The sequence below is a fragment of the Stegostoma tigrinum genome, chromosome 12 (assembly GCF_030684315.1).
Source record: "Stegostoma tigrinum isolate sSteTig4 chromosome 12, sSteTig4.hap1, whole genome shotgun sequence".
Classification (NCBI taxonomy): domain Eukaryota; kingdom Metazoa; phylum Chordata; class Chondrichthyes; order Orectolobiformes; family Stegostomatidae; genus Stegostoma; species Stegostoma tigrinum.
Window position 1 is genome coordinate 9,683,768 of NC_081365.1, and position 22,198 is coordinate 9,705,965.

General features: G+C 46.0%; 1 protein-coding gene across 4 annotated transcripts in view; it reads right to left on the bottom strand.

Annotated features, from left to right (window-relative positions):
* LOC125457009 (neural cell adhesion molecule 2-like) overlaps positions 1-22,198 on the bottom strand; it is a 1,449,549-nt gene that overhangs the window by 115,538 nt on the left and 1,311,813 nt on the right. For all 4 annotated transcript variants that reach the window (XM_048540683.2, XM_059650141.1, XM_048540685.2 and 1 more), the window contains one exon: positions 21,221-21,342. In XM_048540683.2, the coding sequence (XP_048396640.2) occupies positions 21,221-21,342 (122 nt within the window). The remainder of the gene's footprint in view (positions 1-21,220; positions 21,343-22,198) is intronic.

Here is a 22,198-nt window from a genome sequence, read left to right on the forward strand (position 1 = left end):
CCCTGGGTCCAACCTCTCCCACATAAGAAGAAACATCTTCTGTGTCCACCCTGTCAATTCCCATCAGCATTTGATTTATCTCAATGACGTCACCACTCATTCTTCCAAATTCCAGTGAATGCAGGCCCAATCTCTCCAGCCTTTCCTCATAAATTAACCCCTTCATTCCAAGAATTAGCTTAGTAAATGTCTCTGAACTACTTTGAATAAAATTATGTCCTTTCTTAAATAAGGAGACGAAAACTGCACAGTCCTCTACGTGTGGTTTAACAGTTCCCTATGAAACGGTAACAAATGATCCTTATTTTCATATTCAATTCCCTTTGTAATAAATAACATTTTACTTACCTTCTTAAATCACTTCCTCTACCTCCATGCTAACTTTGTTCTGAAAACAAATGGCAGAGATCACAGTGGATCCATGGATGTTACCTGACCCACGGTGATCTGCAGCATTTGTTAGTTTTCAGTACAGATTCCAGCATCTGCAGTAATTTATTCCTAACATTTTTTTTTCAGATTTATGTGCTTGGGCACCTCTACTTAAGCATTTACAATGTCTGTACATTTAAATAAGATGCTTTGATACTGAATCTACCAAAAGGGACAAGTTCACATTTTTTAACAGTATAATCTATGCCAAGATTTTCCTACTCATAACCTACCTACATTCTTTTACAAGATAATAAAATGTGAGGCTGGATGAACACAGCAGGCCAAGCAGCATCTCAGGAGCACAATTGTGCTCCTGAGATGCTGCTTGGCCTGCTGTGTTCATCCAGCCTCACATTTTATTATCTTGGAATTCTCCAGCATCTGCAGTTCCCATTATCTCTGATACATTCTTTTACAGATTTCTTATATATTCTACCTTCCTATCTACCTTTGTGTCATCAATGAATTTACCAAGTATCTACCCCTTCATCCAAGTCATTGGTATAAATTGCAAATATAAATTGTTCAGTCCCAGCTCTGATCCCTGTGCCACTCTACTGTCAAGCTAAAAAAGACACACTTCTCCCTGCTTTCTCCTTACTATTAGCTAACTAATCATGAATCCATGCTAATATATTGCTCCTACACACTAGGCTCTTATTTTATGCTCTTATATTTTTGAGGTGTCATATTGTCAAATGCCTTTTGCAAATCTAGGTACATTACATTTACAGGTTCCTCCTTATCTGTGTTGCTTGTACTTTCACAATGAACGTGAATAATATAGTCAAGCATGATTTCCCTTTTACAAGTTTCGACTCTGCATGATTGCACTGAGAGTTTCAAAGCCCTCGTTTTAATTTATTTTACAATAGATTCCTACATTTTCCCGAAGACAGATGCTAAACTCACGGGCCTGTATTGTCCTGTTTTCTTGAGGGCCGTAAGACATAGGAGCAGAAGTGAGCTCTTCAGCCCATCAAGTCTACTCTGTCATTCAATGGTTGATCTGATAATCATCAACTTCATTTTCCTTCATTTCCCCACAACCCTTGATTCCCTTACTGATGTCTTTCTCAGTCTTGAATATACTAAATAACTCTGACTCAACAGCACTCTGTGGTGAAGAACTCAACAGATTTGTTCCATTTACATGGCACCCTACCCCTCTACCTAGCTGCCACGCTATGTACTTGGCACCTGGGAATGCTATCCACCTGGACCTCACCCCTCTACCCACCTGGAACTTTGCTATCAAGCACACGAATAACATTCTTAGCTTATGTACTTCCCACTTGACTGCAGCTGTCAAACTGATTGACTCTGCTTTTAAATTTCAGAATCTATAAGCTGACTGCTGTGAAAGACAGGCATGATTTGCCTTCCTCTGACAGTTTTACGCTTGAAAAGAATTAGAACATAGAACATAGAAAGGTACAGCACAGTACAGGCCCTTCACCCACAATGTGCCGTGGAATATTCCTAATCCAAAAATAAAACAACCTACCCTACATTCCCCTCAATTCACTGCTGTCCATGTGCATGTCCAGCAGTCGCTTAAATGTCACTAATGACTCTGCTTCCATGACTACCACTGGTAAACTATTCCTTGCGCTCACAACTCTCTGGATGAAGATCCTCCCTCTGACGTCTCCTCTATTCCTTCCTCCTAACACCTTAAAACTATGATCCCTCGTGGCAGTCAATCCTGCCCTGGGGAAAGGTCTCTGGCTATCGACTCTATCCACGTCTCTCATTACCTTGTACACCTCGATCAGGTCACCTCTCTTCCTCCTTCTCTCCAGAGAGAAATGTCCAAGCTCAGTCAACCTCTCCTCATAAGACAAGTCCTCCAGTACAGGCAGCATCCTGGTAAACCTCCTTTGCACCCTCTCCAAAGCCTCCACATCTTTCCTATAATAGGACGACCAGAACTGGACACAATATTCCAAGTGTGGTCTCACCAGGGTTTTGTAGAGCTGCAGCATATCCTCACGGCTCTTAAACTCGATCCATCTGTTAATGAAAGCCAAAACACCATATGCTTTCTTAACAACCTTATCCAACTGGGTGGCAACTTTGAGGGAGCTATGCACTTGAACACCAAGATCCCACTGTTCCTCCACACTGCCGAGAATCCTGCCTTTAATCCTATATTCAGCATTTAAGTTCGACCTTCCAAAATGCATCACTTCGCATTTATCCAGGTTGAACTCCATCTGCCATTTCTCAGCCCAGCTCTGCATTCTGTCAATGTCTCACTGAAGCCTGCAATAGCCCTCGAAACTATCAATGACACCTCCAACATTTGTGTCATCAGCAAACATACTAACCCACCCCTCAACCTCCTCATCCAAGTCATTTATAAAAACTACAAAGAGCAGAGGCCTGAGAACAGAGCCCTGCGGGACACCACTCAGCACTGACCTCCAGGCAGAATACTTAGCATCTACAATCACTCTCTGCCTCTTGTCAGCCAACCAATTCTGAATCCAGACAGCCAAATCACCCTGTATCCCATACCTCCTGATTTTATGAATGAGCCTGCCGTGGGGAACCTTATTAAATGCCTTGCTGAAGTCCATGTACACCACATCCACTGCTCGACCCTCGCCAACCTGTCTCGCGACTTCCTCAAAGAACTCAATAAGATTTGTAAGGCATGACCTGCCCCTCACAAAGCCATGCTGGCTCCCTTTAATCACGCTATGCTTTTCCAAATAGTCATAAATCCTATCCCTCAGAATTCTTTCCAAAACCTTGCTGACCACAGACGTAAGACTGACTGGTCTGTAATTTCCAGAGATTTCCCTATTCCCTTTCTTGAAAAGAGGAACAACATTTGCCTCCCTCCAATCTTCCGGTACGACTCCTGTGGAGAGTGAGGAAGCAAAGGTCTTCGCCAGCGGCTTAGCAACCTCCTTTCTCGCTTCCCGGAGCAAACTAGGATAAATCTGGTCTGGCCCTGGGGACTTATCAATCTTAATGTTTGCCAAAATTTCGAGCACATCAACTTCCTCAATCTTGATCTGTTCAAGCCTGCTTTCCTGCTCCTCAAAGTTCTCATTCACAACAAGGTCCCTTTCCTTGATGAAAACCAAAGCAAAAAACTCATTTTAGGGCTTCCCCTATCTGCTCAGACTCCACGCACAAGTTCCCTACGCTATCCCTGATCAGCCCTACCTTCTCCCTGATCATTCTCTTATTCCTCACGTATGAGTAAAATGCCTTCGGGTTCTCCCTAATCCTTCCTCCCAAGCCTTTTTCGTGCCCCCTCCTGGCCCTCCTCAGTTCACTTTTGAGCTTCTTCCGAGCAAGACTGTAAACCTCTAAATCTGTGCAAGACCCTTGCTTCCTCCACCTTACGTAAGCTGCCTTTTTCTTTTTGACAAGAAGCACCTCTGTTCCCGTCATCCAAGGCTCCTTGCTCTTACCCCTTCTTACCTGTCTCAGAGGAACAAATTTATACATCACTCGCAACAACTGCTCCTTAAACAGCCTCCACATGTCTGCTGTGCCCTTTCTGTGGAACAATTGCTCCCAATCTGTACTTCCCAACTCCTGCCTGACAGCGTCATAGTTTCCTTTACCCCAGTTAAATATCTTCCCCTGGTAACTGCTCCTTTCCCTTCCCATGGCTATGGTAAATGTGAGGCTGTTGTGGTCACTGTCGCCAAAGTGTTCTCCCACCACGAGATCTGACACCTGTCTGGCTCATTGCCGAGCACCAAATCCAAAATGGCCTCCCCCCCTCGTCGGCCTGTCCACATACTGTGTAAGGAAACCCTCCTGAACACACCTGACAAAAACGACTCCATCCAAACCATCTGCACTAAGGAGGTTCCAATCGGGATTGGGAAAGTTGAAGTCACCCATAACAACAACCCCGCTACGTTTGCACTTTTCAACAATCTGCCGGCCAATGAGTGCTTCGATCTCCCTACTGCTATTTGGGGATCTGTAGAAAATCCCCCGTGAAGTGACTGCTCCCTTTGCTGTTCCTAACTTCCACCCATACTGACTCAGTCGACAAACCTTCCTTGGCAACCTCAGCCCATACCACCTCAGTAGACGAGTCCTCAAAGGTTCTTTCAGCCGTCGTTATACTGTCCTTGACCAACAAAGCCACACCTCCCCCTCTTTTACCACCTTCCCTGACCTTAATGAAAGATGTAAGCCCTGGAACCTGCAACTTCCATTCCTGACCCTGCTCTATCCATGTCTCCGAAATGGCCACAACATCGAAGTCCCAGGTACCTATCCAAGCTGCAAGCTCACCTACCTTATTCTGGATACTCCTGGCATCAAAGTAGACACACTTCAATCCAGCTTGCTGTCTGCCAGCACACTCCTGTGACAGTGAGGTCCTGACCATGTCCTCCCTACGATGATCCTCCTGTGTACTAGGACTACACCTCAGTTTCCCATCCCCCTTCTGAGCTAGTTTAAATCCACCCGAATAGCATTAGTGAATTTCCCACCCAGGATATTAGTGCCCCTCTGATTCAAGTGGAGACCGTCCTGTTTGTAGAGGTCCCAGCTTCCCCAGAATGAGCCCCAATTGTCCATGTACCTGAAGCCCTCCCACCTGCAGCATCCCTGCAGCCACGTCTTCAGCTGAAATCTCTCCCTGTTCTTTGCCTCGCTATCACGTGGCACGGGTAACGAACCAGAGATGGCCACTCTGTTTGTTCTAGCTCTCAGCTTCCACCCTAGCTCCCTGAAATCCTGCCTGACATCCCTATCCCTCTTTCTACCTATGTCGTTGGTGCCTATGTGGACCACGACTTGGGGCTGGTCACCCTCTCCCCTCAGGACCCCAAAGACACGATCCGAGACATCACGGACCCTGGCACCTGGGAGGCAACACACCAATCGTGAGTCTCTTTCGTTCCCGGCAAACCTCTGAGACAGGTAAGAATGGAAGGATGGCTCCATATTTATATTGGAGCCCTGACCAGAATCTCCTCACTGATATGTGCAGCTCCCTGCATTTAAAAACTAAAAGGGGCATAGTGGCAGTCTGTATGTTATATGTAGTCCCCACATTCAACTCACAGAGCCATGCAACACGGAAACAGACTCTTGGGTGCAACCAGCCCATGCCGATCAAGTTTCCCAAACTAAACTAGTCCCACCTGCCTGCATTTGGTCCATATCCCTCCAAACCTTTCTTGTTCGCATACCTATCCAAATGACTTTTAAATGCTGGAATTGTATCTGCACCTAGCTCTGGCAGTTCACTCGACACACAAACCACCCACTGTGTGAAAAAGTTGTCCCTCAGGGAACACACTGATAAATATTGGAGACAGATGAGCCCAGGTAATGATCCCTGCAATATCCTACTAATAACAGTCTACTGTGATAATGGGAACTGCAGATGCTGTAGAATCCAAGATAATAAAATGTGAGGCTGGATGAACACAGCAGGCCCAGCAGCATCTCAGGAGCACAGCTTTTGTGCTCCTGAGATGCTGCTGGGCCTGCTGTGTTCATCCAGCCTCAAATTTTAATAACAGTTTTAATAACTGTTTGTCCTACTGTCGAATCCAGACCAGTGGATTAGTTCCTACATCGTGTGCTTGCATTTTGATAACAGTGCAGTGACATGTACCACTGACTTTCTGACTTTGGAGGAGCCAGAGATCGTGCGTGAGACATGACCGATGTGAATGTTGGTATAAATAATGTTCAATCTTTAGAAAAGGCACTGACCAGAGGATCGAAATGGGTGTTTTTCTTTCCATTGCTCATAAATGGGATAACAGCATCACTGGCTAGGCAGCATTTATTGCCCATCCCTAATTGCCCAGAGGGCAGTTAAGAGTCAGCCATATTGCTGTGGGTCTGGAGTCACATGTAGCCAGACCAGGTAAGGATGGCAGTTTCCCTCCGTAAAGGATATTTTTCTTGACAATCTTGACAATCAATTCACAGTCATCATTAGATTCTTAATTCCAGATAATTATTGAATTCAAATTCCACCATCTGCTGTGGCAGGATTCAAAGCCAAGTTCACCATCCAGCAATAATACCATGAGGCCATTGCCTCCACTAACAACTCATCCAATTCCCTGTGATGGGTACACTGAAAGTGACTTCAATGGCCTTTGTGCAGAGATTAGGTTAACATTAGTTCCCATTCTACATTTCCATGTAAATGTTGTCAAAATTCACAGATTTAACACAGGGCATAAAAATAGGAGAACAGTTGCTATTGAACTTGAGCCTATCGTCATGTTAAAACTGAAATCATTTCTGAAAACTCCAGAGGGTTACTGTGGTGCTCTGGGACAGTTACAGCGATGCTCTGGGACATTTACTATGGTGCCCTGGGTCAGTTACTGTGTGCTCTGGGACAGTTACTGTGGTGCTCTGGGACAGTTACTGCAGTGCTCAGTTACAGTTACTTTAGTGCTCTGGGTCAGTTACTGCATGCTCTGGGTCAGTTACTGTGTGCTCTGGGTTAGTTACTGTGTGCTCTGGGTCAGTTACTGCAGTGCTCTGGGTCAGTTACTGCGGTGCTCTGGGACAGTTACTGTGGTGCTCTGGGACAGTTACTGTGGCGCTCTGGGGCAGTTACTGTGCTGCTCTGGGTCAGTTACTGCGATGCTCTGGAGAATTCCTGCGATGCTCTGGGTCAGTTACTGCGATGCTCTGGGTCAGTTACTGCGGTGCTCTGGATCAGTTACTGCAGTGCTCTGGGACTGTTACTGTGGTGCTGTGGGTGAATTACTGCGATGCTCTGGAGAATTACTGTGGTGCTCTAGGTCAGTTACTGCTGTGCTCTCGGACAGTTACTGAGGTGGGTGAATTACTGCGATGCTCTGGAGAATTACTGTGATGCTGTGGGTCAGTTACTGTGGTGCTCTGGACAGTTACTGCGGTGCTCTGAGACAGTTACTACGGTGCTGTGGGAGAATTACTGCGATGCTCTGGGTCAGTTACTGCGATGCTCTGGAGAATTACTGCCATGCCCTGGGACATTTACAATGGTGCCCTGGGTCAGTTACTGTGTGCTCTGGGTCAGTTACTGCGGTGCTCTGGGTCAGTTACTGTGGTGCTCTGGGTTAGTTACTGCGTGCTCTGGGTTAGTTACTGCGATGCTCTGGAGAATTCCTGCGATGCTCTGGGTCTGTTTCTGTGGTGCCCTGGGACATTTACTATGGTGCCCTGGGTCAGTTACTATGGTGCCCTGGGTCAGTTACTGTGTGCTCTGGGTCAGTTACTGTGTGCTGTGGGTCAGTTAATGCGGTGCTCTAGGACAGTTACTGCAGTGCTCAGTGACAGTTACTTTAGTGCCCTGGGTCAGGTACTGTGTGCTCTGGGTCAGTTACTTGTGCTCTGGGTCAGTTACTGTGTGCTCTGGGTCAGTTACTTGTGCTCTGGGTTAGTTACTGTGGTGCTCTGGGTCAGTTACTGCGGTGCACAGTGAGAGTTACTGTGGTGCTCTGGGACAGTTACTGTGTGCTCTGGGACAGTTACTACGGTGCTCTGGGACAGTTACTGCAGTGCTCTGGGTCAGTTACTGCATGCTTTGGGTCAGTTACTGCGGTGCGGTGGGACATATACTATGGTGCCCTGGGACATTTACTATGGTGCTCTGGAGCAGTTACTGTGTGCTCTGGGTCAGTTACTGCGGTGCACAGTGAGCGTTACTGCGATGCTCTGGGACAGTTACTGCGATGCTCTGGGTCAGTTACTGCGGTGCTCTGGATCAGTTACTGCAGTGCTCTGGGACTGTTACTGTGGTGCTGTGGGTGAATTACTGCGATGCTCTGGAGAATTACTGTGGTGCTCTAGGTCAGTTACTGCTGTGCTCTCGGACAGTTACTGAGGTGGGTGAATTACTGCGATGCTCTGGAGAATTACTGTGATGCTGTGGGTCAGTTACTGTGGTGCTCTGGACAGTTACTGCGGTGCTCTGAGAAAGTTACTATGGTGCTGTGGGAGAATTACTGCGATGCTCTGGGTCAGTTACTGCGATGCTCTGGAGAATTACTGACATGCCCTGGGACATTTACAATGGTGCCCTGGGTCAGTTACTGCGTGCTCTGGGTCAGTTACTGCGGTGCTCTGGGTCAGTTACTGTGTGCTCTGGGTCAGTTACTGTGGTGCTCTGGGTTAGTTACTGCGTGCTCTGGGTTAGTTACTGCGATGCTCTGGAGAATTCCTGCGATGCTCTGGGTCTGTTTCTGCGGTGCCCTGGGACATTTACTATGGTGCCCTGGGTCAGTTACTGTGTGCTCTGGGTCAGTTACTGTGTGCTCTGGGTCAGTTACTTGTGCTCTGGGTCAGTTACTTGTGCTCTGGGACAGTTACTTGTGCTCTGGGTCAGTTACTTGTGCTCTGGGACAGTTACTTGTGCTCTGGGTCAGTTACTTGTGCTCTGGGTCAGTTACTGTGGTGCTCTGGGTCAGTTACCGCGGTGCACAGTGAGAGTTACTGTGGTGCTCTGGGACAGTTACTGTGTGCTCTGGGACAGTTACTGTGTGCTCTGGGTCAGTTACTTGTGCTCTGGGTTAGTTACTGTGGTGCTCTGGGTCAGTTACTGCGGTGCACAGTGAGAGTTACTGTGGTGCTCTGGGACAGTTACTGTGTGCTCTGGGACAGTTACTACGGTGCTCAGTGACAGTTACTGCAGTGCTCTGGGTCAGTTACTGCATGCTTTGGGTCAGTTACTGCGGTGCGGTGGGACATATACTATGGTGCCCTGGGACATTTACTATGGTGCTCTGGGTCAGTTACTGTGTGCTCTGGGTCAGTTACTGCAGTGCCCTGGGTCAGTTACTGCAGTGCCCTGGGACAGTTACTGCAGTGCTCTGGGGAATTACTGCGATGCTCTGCGTCAGTTACTGCGATACTCTGGAGCATTCCTGCGATGCTCTGGGTCAGTTTCTGGGGTGCTGTGGGACAGTTACTGTGTGCTCTGGGACATTTACTATGGTGCTCTGGGTCAGTTACTGTGTGCTCTGGGTCAGTTACTTGTGCTCTGGGTTAGTTACTGTGGTGCTCTGGGTCAGTTACTGCGGTGCACAGTGAGAGTTACTGTGGTGCTCTGGGACAGTTACTGTGTGCTCTGGGACAGTTACTACGGTGCTCAGTGACAGTTACTGCAGTGCTCTGGGTCAGTTACTGCATGCTTTGGGTCAGTTACTGCGGTGCGGTGGGACATATACTATGGTGCCCTGGGACATTTACTATGGTGCTCTGGAGCAGTTACTGTGTGCTCTGGGTCAGTTACTGCAGTGCCCTGGGACAGTTACTGCAGTGCTCTGGGGAATTACTGCGATGCTCTGGGTCAGTTACTGCGATGCTCTGGAGAATTCCGGCGATGCTCTGTGTCAGTTTCTGGGGTGCTGTGGGACAGTTACTGCAGTGCCCTGCGACATTTACTATGGTGCCCTGGGTCAGTTACCGTGTGCTCTGGGTCAGTTACTGTGTGCTCTGGGTCAGTTACTGCGATGCTCTGGTGAATTACTGCGATGCTCTGGGTCAGTTACTGCGATGCTCTGGCGCAGTTATTGCAGTGCCCTGGGACATTTACTATGGTGCCCTGGGTCAGTTACTGTGTGCTCTGGGTCAGTTACTGTGTGCTCTGGGTCAGTTACTGCGATGCTCTGGGTCAGTTACTGCGATGCTCTGGAGAATTCCTGCGATGCTCTGGGTCAGTTTCTGGGGTGCTGTGGGACAGTTACTGCGGTGCGGTGGGACATTTACTATGGTGCCCTGGGTCAGTTACTGTGGTGCTCTGGGTCAGTTACTGTGGTGCTCTGGGTCAGTTACTGCGGTGCTCAGTGAGAGTTACTGTGGTGATCTGGGACAGTTACTGCGGTGTTCTGGGGGAATTACTGCGATGCTCTGGGTCAGTTACTGTGATGCTCTGGTGAATTACTGCGATGCTCTGGGTCAGTTACTGCGATGCTCTGGCGCAGTTATTGCGGTGCTCTTGGTCAGTCACTGCGGTGCTCAGTGAGAGTTACTGTGGTGCTCTGGGTCAGTTACTGTGCTGCTCTGGGTCAGTTACTGTGGCGCTCTGCGACAATTACGGTGTGCTCTGGGTCAGTTACTGTGCTGCTCTGGGACAGTTACTGCGGTGCGGTGGGACATTTACTATGGTGCCCTGGGTCAGTTACTGTGTGCTCTTGGTCAGTCACTGCGGTGCTCAGTGAGAGTTACTGTGGTGCTCTGTGTCAGGTACTGTGTGCTCTGGGTCAGTTACTGTGTGCTCTGGGTCAGGTACTGCGGTGCTCAGTGAGAGTTACTGTGGTGCTCTGTGTCAGTTACTGTGTGCTCTGGGTCAGGTACGGTGTGTTCTGGGACAGTTACTGAGGTGCTCAGTGCCAGTTGCTGTAGTGCTCTGGGTCAGTTACTGCGTGCTTTGGGTCAGTTACTGCAGTGCTCTGTGTCAGTTACTGCGTGCTCTGGGTCAGTTACTGCGGTGCTCTGGGTCAGTTACTGTGGTGCTCTGGGACAGTTACTGTGTGTTCTGGGTCAGTTACTGCGGTGCTCTGGGACAGTTACTGTGTGCTCTGGGTCAGTTACTGTGGTGCTCGAGGTCAGTTACTGTGTGCTCTGGGTCAGTTGCTGTGTGCTCTGTGTCAGTTACTGCGGTGCTCTGTGACAGTTACTGCGGTGCTCTGGGTCAGTTACTGTGGTGCTTTGGGTCAGTTACTGTGGTGCTCTGGGAGAGTTATTGTGGTGCTCTGTGTCAGTTACTGTGTGCTCTGGGTCAGTTACTGTGTCCTCTGGGTCAGGTACGGTGTGTTCTGGGACAGTTACTGAGGTGCTTAGTGCCAGTTGCTGTAGTGCTCTGGGTCAGTTACTGTGTGCTTTAGGTCATTTACTGCAGTGCTCTGGGTCAGTTACTGCGTGCTTTGGGTCGGTTACTGTGGTGCTCTGGGTCAGTTACTGTGGTGCTCTGGGACAGTTACTGTGTGTCTGTGTCTGTTACTGCGGTGCTCAGTGAGAGTTACTGTGGTGCTCTGGGAGAGTTACTGTGTGCTCTGGGAGAGTTACTGTGTGCTCTGGGACAGTTACTGTGGTGCTCTGGGATAGTTACTGTGTGCTCTGGGTAAGTTACTGTCTGCTCTGGGTCAGTTACTGTGGTGCTCTGGGTCAGTTACTGCATGCTTTGGGTCAGTTACTGTGGTGCTCTGGGTCAGTTACTGTGGTGCTCGAGGTCAGTTACTGTGTGCTCTGGGTCAGTTACTGTGGTGCTCTGGTCAGTTACTGCATGCTTTGGGTCAGTTACTGTGGTGCTCTGGGAGAGTTACTGTCATGCTCTGGGTCAGTTACTGTGTGCTCTGTGTCAGTTATTGCGGTGCTCAGTGAGAGTTACATGGTGCTCTGGGTCAGTTACTGCATACTCTGGGAGAGTTACTGTGTGCTCGGGGACAGTTACTGCGGTGCTCTGGGATAGCTACTGTGTGCTCTGGGTAAGTTACTGTGTGTTCTGGGTCAGTTACTGTGGTGCTCTGGGGCAGTTACTGTGTGCTCTGGGTCAGTTACTGTGTGCTCTGGGACAGTTACTGCGGTGCTCAGTGACAGTTTCTGCAGTGCTCTAGGTCAGTTACTGCGTGCTTTGGGTCAGTTACTGCAGTGCTCTGGGTCAGTTACTGCGTGCTTTGGGTCAGTTACTGTGGTGCTCTGGGACAGTTACTGTGTGTTCTGGGTCAGTTACTGTGTGCTCTGTGTCAGTTACTGCGGTGCTCAGTGAGAGTTACTGTGGTGCTCTGGGTCAGTTACTGCAGTGCTCTGGGATAGTTACTGTGTGCTCTGGGTAAGTTACTGTCTGCTCTGGGTCAGTTTCTGCGGTGCCATGGGATAGTTACTGCGGTGCTCTGGGTCTGTTACTGTGGTGCTCTGGGTCAGTTACTGCATGCTTTGGGTCAGTTACTGCAGTGCCATGGGATAGTTGCTGCGGTGCTCTGGGACAGTTACTGTGTCCTCTGGGTCAGTTACTGTGGTGCTCTGGGGCAGTTACTGTGATGCTCTGGGACAGTTACTGCGTGCTCTGGGTCAGTTGCTGTGTGTGCTGGGTCAGTTACTGCGGTGCTGTGGGACAGTTAGTGTGTGCTCTGGGTCAGTTACTGTGGTGCTCGAGGTCAGTTACTGTGGTGCTCGAGGTCAGTTACTGTGTGCTCTGTGTCAGTTACTGCGGTGCCCTGGGACACTTACTGTGTCCTCTGGGTCAGTTACTGTGGTGCTCTGGTCAGTTACTGCATGCTCTGGGACAGTTACTGTGTGCTCTGGATCAGTTACTGTGTGCTCTGGGACAGTTACTGTGTGCTCTGGGTCAGTTACTGTGGTGCTCTTGGTCAGTTACTGTGGTGCTCTGGGTCAGTTACTGCGTGCTCTGGGATAGTTACTGCGGTGCTCTGGGTCAGTTACTGTGGTGCTCTGGGTCAGTTACTGCATGCTTTGGGTCAGTTACTGCAGTGCCATGGGATAGTTGCTGCGGTACTCTGGGACAGTTACTGTGTCCTCTGGGTCAGTTACTGTGGTGCTCTGGGGCAGTTACTGTGATGCTCTGGGACAGTTACTGTGGTGCTCGAGGTCAGTTACTGTGTGCTCTGTGTCAGTTACTGCGGTGCCCTGGGACAGTTACTGTGTCCTCTGGGTCAGTTACTGTGGTGCTCTGGTCAGTTACTGCATGCTCTGGGACAGTTACTGTGTGTTCTGGGTCAGTTACTGTGTACTCTGGGTCAGTTACTGTGTGCTCTGGATCAGTTACTGTGTGCTCTGGGACAGTTACTGTGTGCTCTGGGTCAGTTACTGTGTGCTCTGGGACAGTTACTGCGGTGCCCTGGGACAGTTACTGCGGTGCCCTGGGACAGTTACCGTCATGCTTTGGGACCGGTACTGTGGTACTCTAGGAGACTGTCTGCAGGGCTTTGGCTCTGTACAGTGCTGATTGATTTGCTGCACTGGCATGGGAGTGTCAATGATTATGGGGCCTGTCTTCAGTTTCACCAGTAAAAGTCACTGAGTGAGTGGGAATGTCACAGTGTTGGACAAGCAATATTTTATTATTTGTTGATAGGATTTGTGCAAAGATGCCTGGGTCAGCATTTATTGTCCATCCTTAATTGTAGAGAGACCACAATTTAAAGTCAACCCCATTGCTGTGGGTTACATGTAGGCAGGCCAATTAAGGATGGCCTTTTCTGTAGACCATCGCTGAACCAGATGTGTTTTTTTTTCACAGTGTGCACGTAGTCACCAGTAGACTGGCGTTAATACCAGTCTGTTATTGATTTGAAATTTCACCGTCTGCCACATGGGAATTTAATCCCACATTCCCAACACGTTACCCTGTTGTTCTACATTAATAGCCCACTGACTTTACTCATATGCCACCATCTCTGTAATAGACTCGCTGGTTAACAAAGATTTGGTCTATCTCGAGATGAACTGAACCTTTGACGAAACATGTGTAAGGTTTAAAGGTTAGGGTATATGTGTACTAAGTGGCCACATGTCGAGGAGCAATGAAGCGATTACATTGGAAATCTTGTCTTATCTGCAGAAAGAGAGAGTGTTTAGAACTATATTCACTGATGTTTAGGATAATGAATGGGATAGCATAGAAACCTATAAAATTCTAGTTTGAAGGATGTTCCTGACTACTTGGGAGACCAGATCCAGGGAACACAGATTAAGGATACAGCAGAGTCCATTTAGGACTGCGATGAGGAGACATTTCTTCACCCAGAGAGTGGTGAAGTTTTGGAATTTTCTTCCACAGAGAGCACTTATGGCTAAAATATTTCATGAAGCAGTTAGATATTGTTCTTAGGGCTAAGGTGGTCAAAGGATATGGGGACTGAGTTGGATGATCAACCACGATTATTTTGCATAGCGAAGTAGGCTCAAAGTGGCCAAATGGCCTATTCCTGCTCTCTTTTTTCTGTATTTTGATGTTTATGAACAATTTCCTGAGCCTAGAAAATGTCTTGTCCTGGTGCTCTGAAAGTCTCTCAAGGAGCAACATGAGCAGGCAGCTTATGAGGCCACACAAAGGCCAGTATGGGTGGTCTGGTCATGGGAGTCAGCGGGGGTGGGGGGTGGGGGTGGCGGCGGATGCCATATCGCTGTTCCCTTTCACAGCTGGAATGGCAATTTATCATTCCAAACAGACACAGGAAACAGGTCTGTACATGGAAGAGGTTAGATGGTGGAAACATCACAGTGGGGTCTCGCTCATTCAAAAGACCCACCTGCAAATTCCATTAAGCTCACTGTGTGCCCATTGATATACCCTCTGCCTTATCATGCCCATCACTAATTTTCAAGCCCATGCTGCCCATTCTTGCGATGAGAAGCCAACAGTTGGCAATTAAATGTTACACATAAAAGCCTCAGAACTGGTATCTACCAATTGTTGTCACTTATAGAGTCACAGAGATATACAACACAGAAACAGACCCTTCAGTCTAACCTGTCCTTGCTGAACAGATATGCTAAATTAATTTTGTCTCATTTGCCAGCATTTGGCCCATATCCCTCCAATGTTAATGCACCTATCCAGATGCCTTTTAAATGTTGTAATTGTACCAGCTTCTGCCACTTCTTCTGGCAGCTCATTCCATACATGCACCACTCTTTGTGTGAAAAAGTTTCCTCTTAGGTCCTTTCTGAATTTTTACGCTCTCACCATAGACCTATGCCCCTCTAGTTTTGGACTACACTACCCTGGGAGAACGACCTTGTCTGGTCACCCAATTCATGTCGCTCATGATTTGATAACCTTCTATAAGGTCCACCCCTCAGGCACCAATGCTCCAGGAAAAATAGCCCCAGACTATTCCATTGGCAGGGAGAAGAAATAAAGTCTTGTGTTAAATGCAGAAGCTTGTGCTAAACTAATAACTGTTGAGGTTGATCTCCTTGAATGTGTGGGAATGGCTGCAGGTAAGATGGGAAGCATAGAGCCTCTTTGGACTCTGCAATGTGGAATAATACATTTGAAAGGATGCCTTCCAAATGCAGAGTGGATCTAATATTCAAATCTATCAGGATATTTGCAATGTCTGTCACTGTCTATTTGGCTTCTAGGCAGATTTGAAGCTTTTTCAATCAGTGGCTCAGAATGCCAAATAGACCATTTGTGTGGGAAGAATTGTGTAAAATTATACCTGAGCAACAGCTTATACAGAAATTACTGCTGCGGACAAGTGGGACCACTACAAAATGGTATTGTAAGTCTGTCCCTTATCTTGTCCACTCAGGTAATTCAAGAAGGGTGGCACTATGTGAATGCGAAAAGTTCACTCCTACCTTCATTGTTATGTATAGCGTATCTTCTGAAAAGCCACTGTGCCAAGAAAGCTCAATTTACTACATTAGCTTCAGGGTGGAAATGCTAACTAATTGCATTTGCAAGAACGCATCATTATTCAAAGAATTTGCGGTTGCTGAAGTATTGGGGGAAGTACGGATATTGGCATAAAACACACTGGTATTAAACAGTAGAAGCAAGTGGAGGTCTTGGGTCTACTTGAACCTGCTCCAGTATTTTCATGAAAATAGATCATTCCTTGAATTATTTGAAGTGATAGTCAACTTTTAGCGGCCAAAGTTGCCATTGACACTATGGAAATGGCTGTATTCATCAAGGAAGGTGAATCCAGAAGGCAGAGATCCATCATGTACTTTTCCAAAAAGTGAAACAAACATCAAAGATGGTACTCCACAGGAGAGAAGGGAGGATTTAGTTGACTATTTGCTATCAAACATTTTACGATGTCGGACAAAAGCGAGTGCAGGGAGGCTACATCTATACTGTACACAAATTTTTGAAAAAGCTTAAGATCCAGAATGCCACATTGCTTTATTAGAATTTGTTTCTTAAACTGTACCATCCAAATTTTCAGTATAAAAAACGTTATTGCAGATATCCTGTTTAGAACCTAAAGAGGCTTGAGTTTACCTGAAATACTAAGCAAGGCGAGGAGAATGAATGCATGTGTCTCTATGTTGTTTATGTTTAATACCTTCTCTATCTTTTGTAATTTCATGAAAACAATCATAACTTTGAATTACTTCTAGCTATATTGAAATTATAGGTACAACAAATGTTTTTAAAAAGGAAGATGCACAAGTCAAAGTATGGCCAAGGATGTAAATTCAGTGATTACATAGACTCCCTGTGTGGATTACACCAGTTCCTAAGAGGAATCATGGAATATTGTTACTGAAGACTGTCAAGAGATCCTCAGATGAGAATACTTCAAAGGCAGAGATGCCATTCCAAAACTGTACAGCGATCTCCTGTGATCAATGTCCCAAACTGTAGACATGATATGAGATGAAAGAAAGGCAGTTCTGATGAAAGACATGTTTTTGTTTTAACTTTCCAGGAACACACAAGAAAGGGAATTAAAAGACATTTGCAATCCTTGATCTGTGTGAGCTAGTATGGTAGCTTGCGGTTCAAGGTCCACTGTGATAGTGTTTCTCTTCCAATTAAGGTTTACTGTTGGGAATTTCAAATAGACACTCCAGTTTGGGCACGTAAAGAAGAAAATGAGGTTCCTATGATTGTTGCAAGCAATTCTGCTCAGCCACTGTCAAAGGAGACTGCACAGATTTCTTACAGCTAATAACAGAATCAATTGCCTCCAAATAACTGCTCAATGGCCAAAGGTCAGTGCTGTAGGAATTATCTACTTTAATGAGCACAACATTTCACAATCTATTCATCCTTGTTGAATCTGATTAACTTTACTATGACCAAACAAGGGAAGGGATTTGAATAAAGAATGGCAGCCAGCTTGCCCCTCCTGATCTGGGAAGATAATCATATGTGGGACACTAACTGGAAACTTAATAAATTAACAGGTCACACCCAGGAACTAGTCATTACACTATTCAATAACATCATGGCTGCTATGATCCTGGTCAAAACTCCACTTTGCTGTCATTTTCTCATAAACCTTGTACCTTATAATGCAGAAATCTCCCAATTTGAGCCACTAATATATTCAATGACAGCCTCTAGGGTTCTCTAGACTATTTCTAGGCTGTTAATTTTGTGTAATTCTATGTAAATAGCCTTATTAGCACGGATGCACCATTCCTGCCTCATGTTATTAACAAGGAAGCATTATAGACACTGCTACTGTTGTTCAATAAAGATGCTACCAAGTTGTGTAATTAACTTCATTTGTTATATATTTAGTTGGCAAAGTATTTCACATCAGCACATTAGCAGTTGATTAAGCCATCTCCAGGTTCATTGTTGACAGAATACATTGGCAGCAACTTAACTAGAGGCAACTAACATGGATTTAAAAGGGGCAAATCCTGTCTGGCAAAGCACGCTTACTCCTCTGAGGCTGGTAAAGGTAGTGAGGTGAATCGACCTTGGTATTAAAAGGCAGGTGTTTTCTGCTCAGTGTGCAGCCAGCCAGGCTTTAGATTTTTTTGGCTTGTCTTTTGTTTACCTTCAATTACATCTCTGAAGTTCTTTCAGGTTCAAGGTTGTATGTAAAGTATTTGCTGTTGCTGCACAGGGCTTCTCAATCTCCATTGCAAAGCAGAGAAAAGGAACAGTAAAGAACATGAGGGACTGCCCTGGATCATGTCAGTCTACATGCTTGAACAAACATGTTGCTGTTTGTGCAAGAGTAACGTTTTCTGGCTTCTAATATTTCAGTCACCTCTGCGTTTCTGGCAGATGATCTGTGGACAGACAGTTCACCTTTGAGGTGAAATCAATAAGTTGAATGTTCTGAGTTAAAAAACAACATGGGCAGAAAATTGGATCTAATGTGATGTCATGGGTTAACCTGCCAAAGTATACATGATTCACAGTTCCATATTTTTGTTGGCAATACATGCTCCACTATTAAATAGTGGATTCGTCTCTGCTACTTCACTACCAAGTCTGAGGCAGGTTATGGGCTCAGTCACATTTGAGCATCTGGAGTAGGCTGAAATTCCTTGCATAAAACAAAGGGTGAGTGACAAATTGCCGGTGAGTCATTATATTGACTGCCATATTGCCTATAATACAATTGTCAAAGGGGCGGGGCTGGAGCAGTGAAGGTGAGTATAGGTGGGGAGGTAGGGAGGGGATAGGTCAGTCCGGGGAGGATGGGCAGGTCAAGGGGGCAGGATGAGGTTAGTAGGTGGGAAATGGGGGTGCGGCTTGAGGTGGGAGGAGGGGATAGGTGAGAGGAAGAACAGATTAGGGAGGCGGGGATGAGCTGGGCTGATTTTTGGATGCAGTGGGGGGAGGGGAGATTCAAAATGACTGACCTATCCCCTCCCTAGCTCCCCACCTACACTAACCTCTACTGGCCCCATCCCCGCCCCTTCAACTTGTCTGTCTCCTCTCCACCTATCTTCTCCTCTATCCATCTTTGGTCCGCCTCCCCCCTCTCCCTATTTATTTCAGAACCCTCTCCCCTTCCCTCTTTTCTGATGAGGGGTCTAGGCCCAAAACGTCAGCTTTTGTGATCCTAAGATGCTGCTTGGCCTGCTGTGTTCATCCAGCTCCACACTTTGTTATTCCACTTATATGTTTTTTTAAAAATATCAGTTGAATTACCTTACTATGTGGAAAGTTCTATGTAATTATAAGTTGCTGCTGTTACACAGTTTTATATGAACGGTAGTGACTTTAATGAAGGTAACGGAGCATTAGTAAGTAAGGGACACTGAGGAAAATAGGAAAGAAATGAGAGCATTTGGCAATATATTTTAACACGGGGAACATTCACAAGCAATTAAATGAATTAATAGTGCAGATAGAAGCTGATGGGTTTGATCTGAGAGCTATAATAGAAATATGGTTGCTAAGTGACCAATTCAGAGTACCTTACAACGTATTCTTGAATATTAGAAGAGACAGGAATAATTAGAAGAGGAGGGGTTGCCTGATGATAAAGTTCTGGACAATGACTGTAGGAGGAAAGGACATTGCAGCGGATCCCCAACTTACGAGCATCCTACCTATGAATGCTGTGCTTAATGAACATGGTCTCGTACTGAGGTGTAATTTTAAAGATGTGACATACAAGCTTTTCCTGTACTTAGGAACAGCTCTTTTATATTGTTCTGCATTGTATTCCAACTTGCATACAAATTGGCATGCATACGGACTTCAGAACGGAACCCATTTGCTATACTTGCTGTAGTTACAAAAGTCAAGGTGTAGAGTTAACTTGGGTGTTTTTGAAACAACAAAGGGTCCTCTGACAGTAATTGGGAAAGGAATATATACATATCAGACAAGGATGATATTGATGGTTGCTAACTAATATAGTTTGGAAAAACCCAAATGTATAACAGCAAGATAGAGGCCAGGTTAATGAAGTATGTTTTCTTTATTCATTCACTAAATGAGGGAGTCACTGACTAGGCAGCATTTATTGCCCATCCCTATTTTCCCATCAATAGTTAAGTCAACCACATTGCTGTGGTTCTGGAGTTACATGTGGGCCAGTCCAGGTAAGGACGGCAGTTTCTTTCCCTAAAGGATGTGAGGGAATCAGATTTTTTTTTCTTGACAATTGGTAATGGATTTAAGGTCGTCATTAGACTCTTAATTCAAATTTTTAAAAATAGAATTCAAATTCCACCGTCTGTGATGACAGGATTCGAATGTGTGTCCCCAGAACATTACCGGGGTCTTTGGATCAAGGGTCGAGGTCCAAAACGTCAGCTTTTGCACTCCTGAGGCGCTGCATGGCCTGCTGTGCTCACCCTGCTCCACACTTTGTTATCCTCCAGAACAGGATGTCATGTTCCAGCTCTAAAAGGCATTGGTAAGGCTACATTTGGAGTATAGTGTATAATTCTAGTTGCCCTGCAATAGGAAGGTTGTTCTTAAACTGGAAAGGGTGTAAACAACACTTACAAGGATATTATTGAGACTGGAAGGTTTGAGTTATAAGGAGAAGCCTGGATAGGCTGGGACATTTATTCCTCAAGATCAGGAGGCTGAGGGATGTCCTTACAGCCCTTGATAAAATCATGAGGTGCATAGATGAGGTGAATAGCAAAAGCCTTTTGCCCAGGATTGTGTAGTTCAAAACTAAAGGGCATAGGTTTAAGGTGAGAGGAGAATAATTTAAAAGGGACCTGAGGGGCAACATTTTCACACAGAGGGTGTCTCATATGTGGAATGAACTTCCAGGGGCACTGATAGATGCAGGTGCAATTAAAAATGTAAGAGGCATTTGGGCAGGTAGATGGATAGGAAAAGTTTAAAGGGATATGGGCCGAACACAGGCAAATGGAACTAGTTCAGTTTAGGAGGCCAGGTCAGTATGGATGATTTGCGTCGAATGCTATGACTCTACAACTCTACAACTTGTGTTTCTGGATTTATTCTCTTGCAATAACTCCACCACACCATTGGCTTCCCATTTGGAAATGGAATGCTACTTTGCAACTCCAGCTTAAAATCTGTTACCATTTAAATAAAGGCAATGTACTGTTGATGCTGAAAATCTGAAACAAACAAAATAAACTGCTTAGAGGATCTCAGCAGGTCTAGCAGCATCTGCAGAGAGAAAAACAGGTTTGATGTTTCGAGTCTAATATGGCTCTTCAGAAGTTCTGAAAATTTCAGAGTCTCTCCAGCATTTTCTGTGTTTGGACCATACATAAAATTCGTCAGTTTGTTGTTTTAACAAATGCACCAGCTCACAAAATAACTCACTCCGTTATGTAGAGGACTCAAGAACATTAAATAAAGTTAAGGTGCTGACTGATCTCACAGTTTCACTTGGCTTATTGTTAAGGAGTTGCTGGTCAGGATACTCACAGTCCTGTATTTGAGCACATATCTGAGAATGGGTGATCCTCCATCATCCTGTTTCGTCACAACCAGTTTATAGTTCTTGCCATTGCCACTGTGCCCTTGCACTGTAGGGGGACTGGGCTCTTCTGCAAATTGACAAAAAGACGAAAAAATAATTAGGCTGCTGCTGCACCTTTGAAAGCTCTCTGTATATTCATTTTACACTGAGATTGTGATTGAATCACACGCCTGAAAATGATCTTGACAATAATGGCCCTCACGGACCTTGGCATCAACAACAATCAATCCATTTTGTCCATCCAATATTTTAGGGAATGGCTGCCAATTCCCTGGACACCTTCAGCATCCTTTCTGAATTTTCTGATGCTTCCAGATGCTTATTTGATGTCAAAAAAGGTAGAAGTTAGCTGGTATTATCTGGAAAAGAACAGGCGAATTGCAACAAGGCCCTATTGTCAGGTACTCTATTGGGTGTCAATGTCCTCCAAACCCTTAGCTATCTGTTCAAGTTGGGCTTGCACTGATAGAATTCTTGGCAAACTGGCTTTGGTTTTGAACTATTCATTGCCTACACCTCAAACACATTCATCCACGAAATGACAGAATACAGGTCTTCCAGCTTTCAATCCTTGCACTTTGAGCTTTGACTTTTCAATGTGACATTAAGATATTTGAGAGAACAGTGAGTTTAAACCTTCACAGCATCTATCTCACAGACCATTACTCCCATTGACCATCACCCTCACCGAGCATCACCCACACTGAGCATCACCCACACTGAGCATTACTCTTATTCAGCATTACTCACACTGAGCATCACCCACACTGAGCATTACTCCCATTGACCATTACCCACACCGAGCATCACCCACACTGAGCATCACCCACACTGAGCATTACCCACACTGAGCATTGCCCACACTGAGCATCACACACACTGAGCATTACCCACACTGAGCATTACTCACACTGAGCATCACC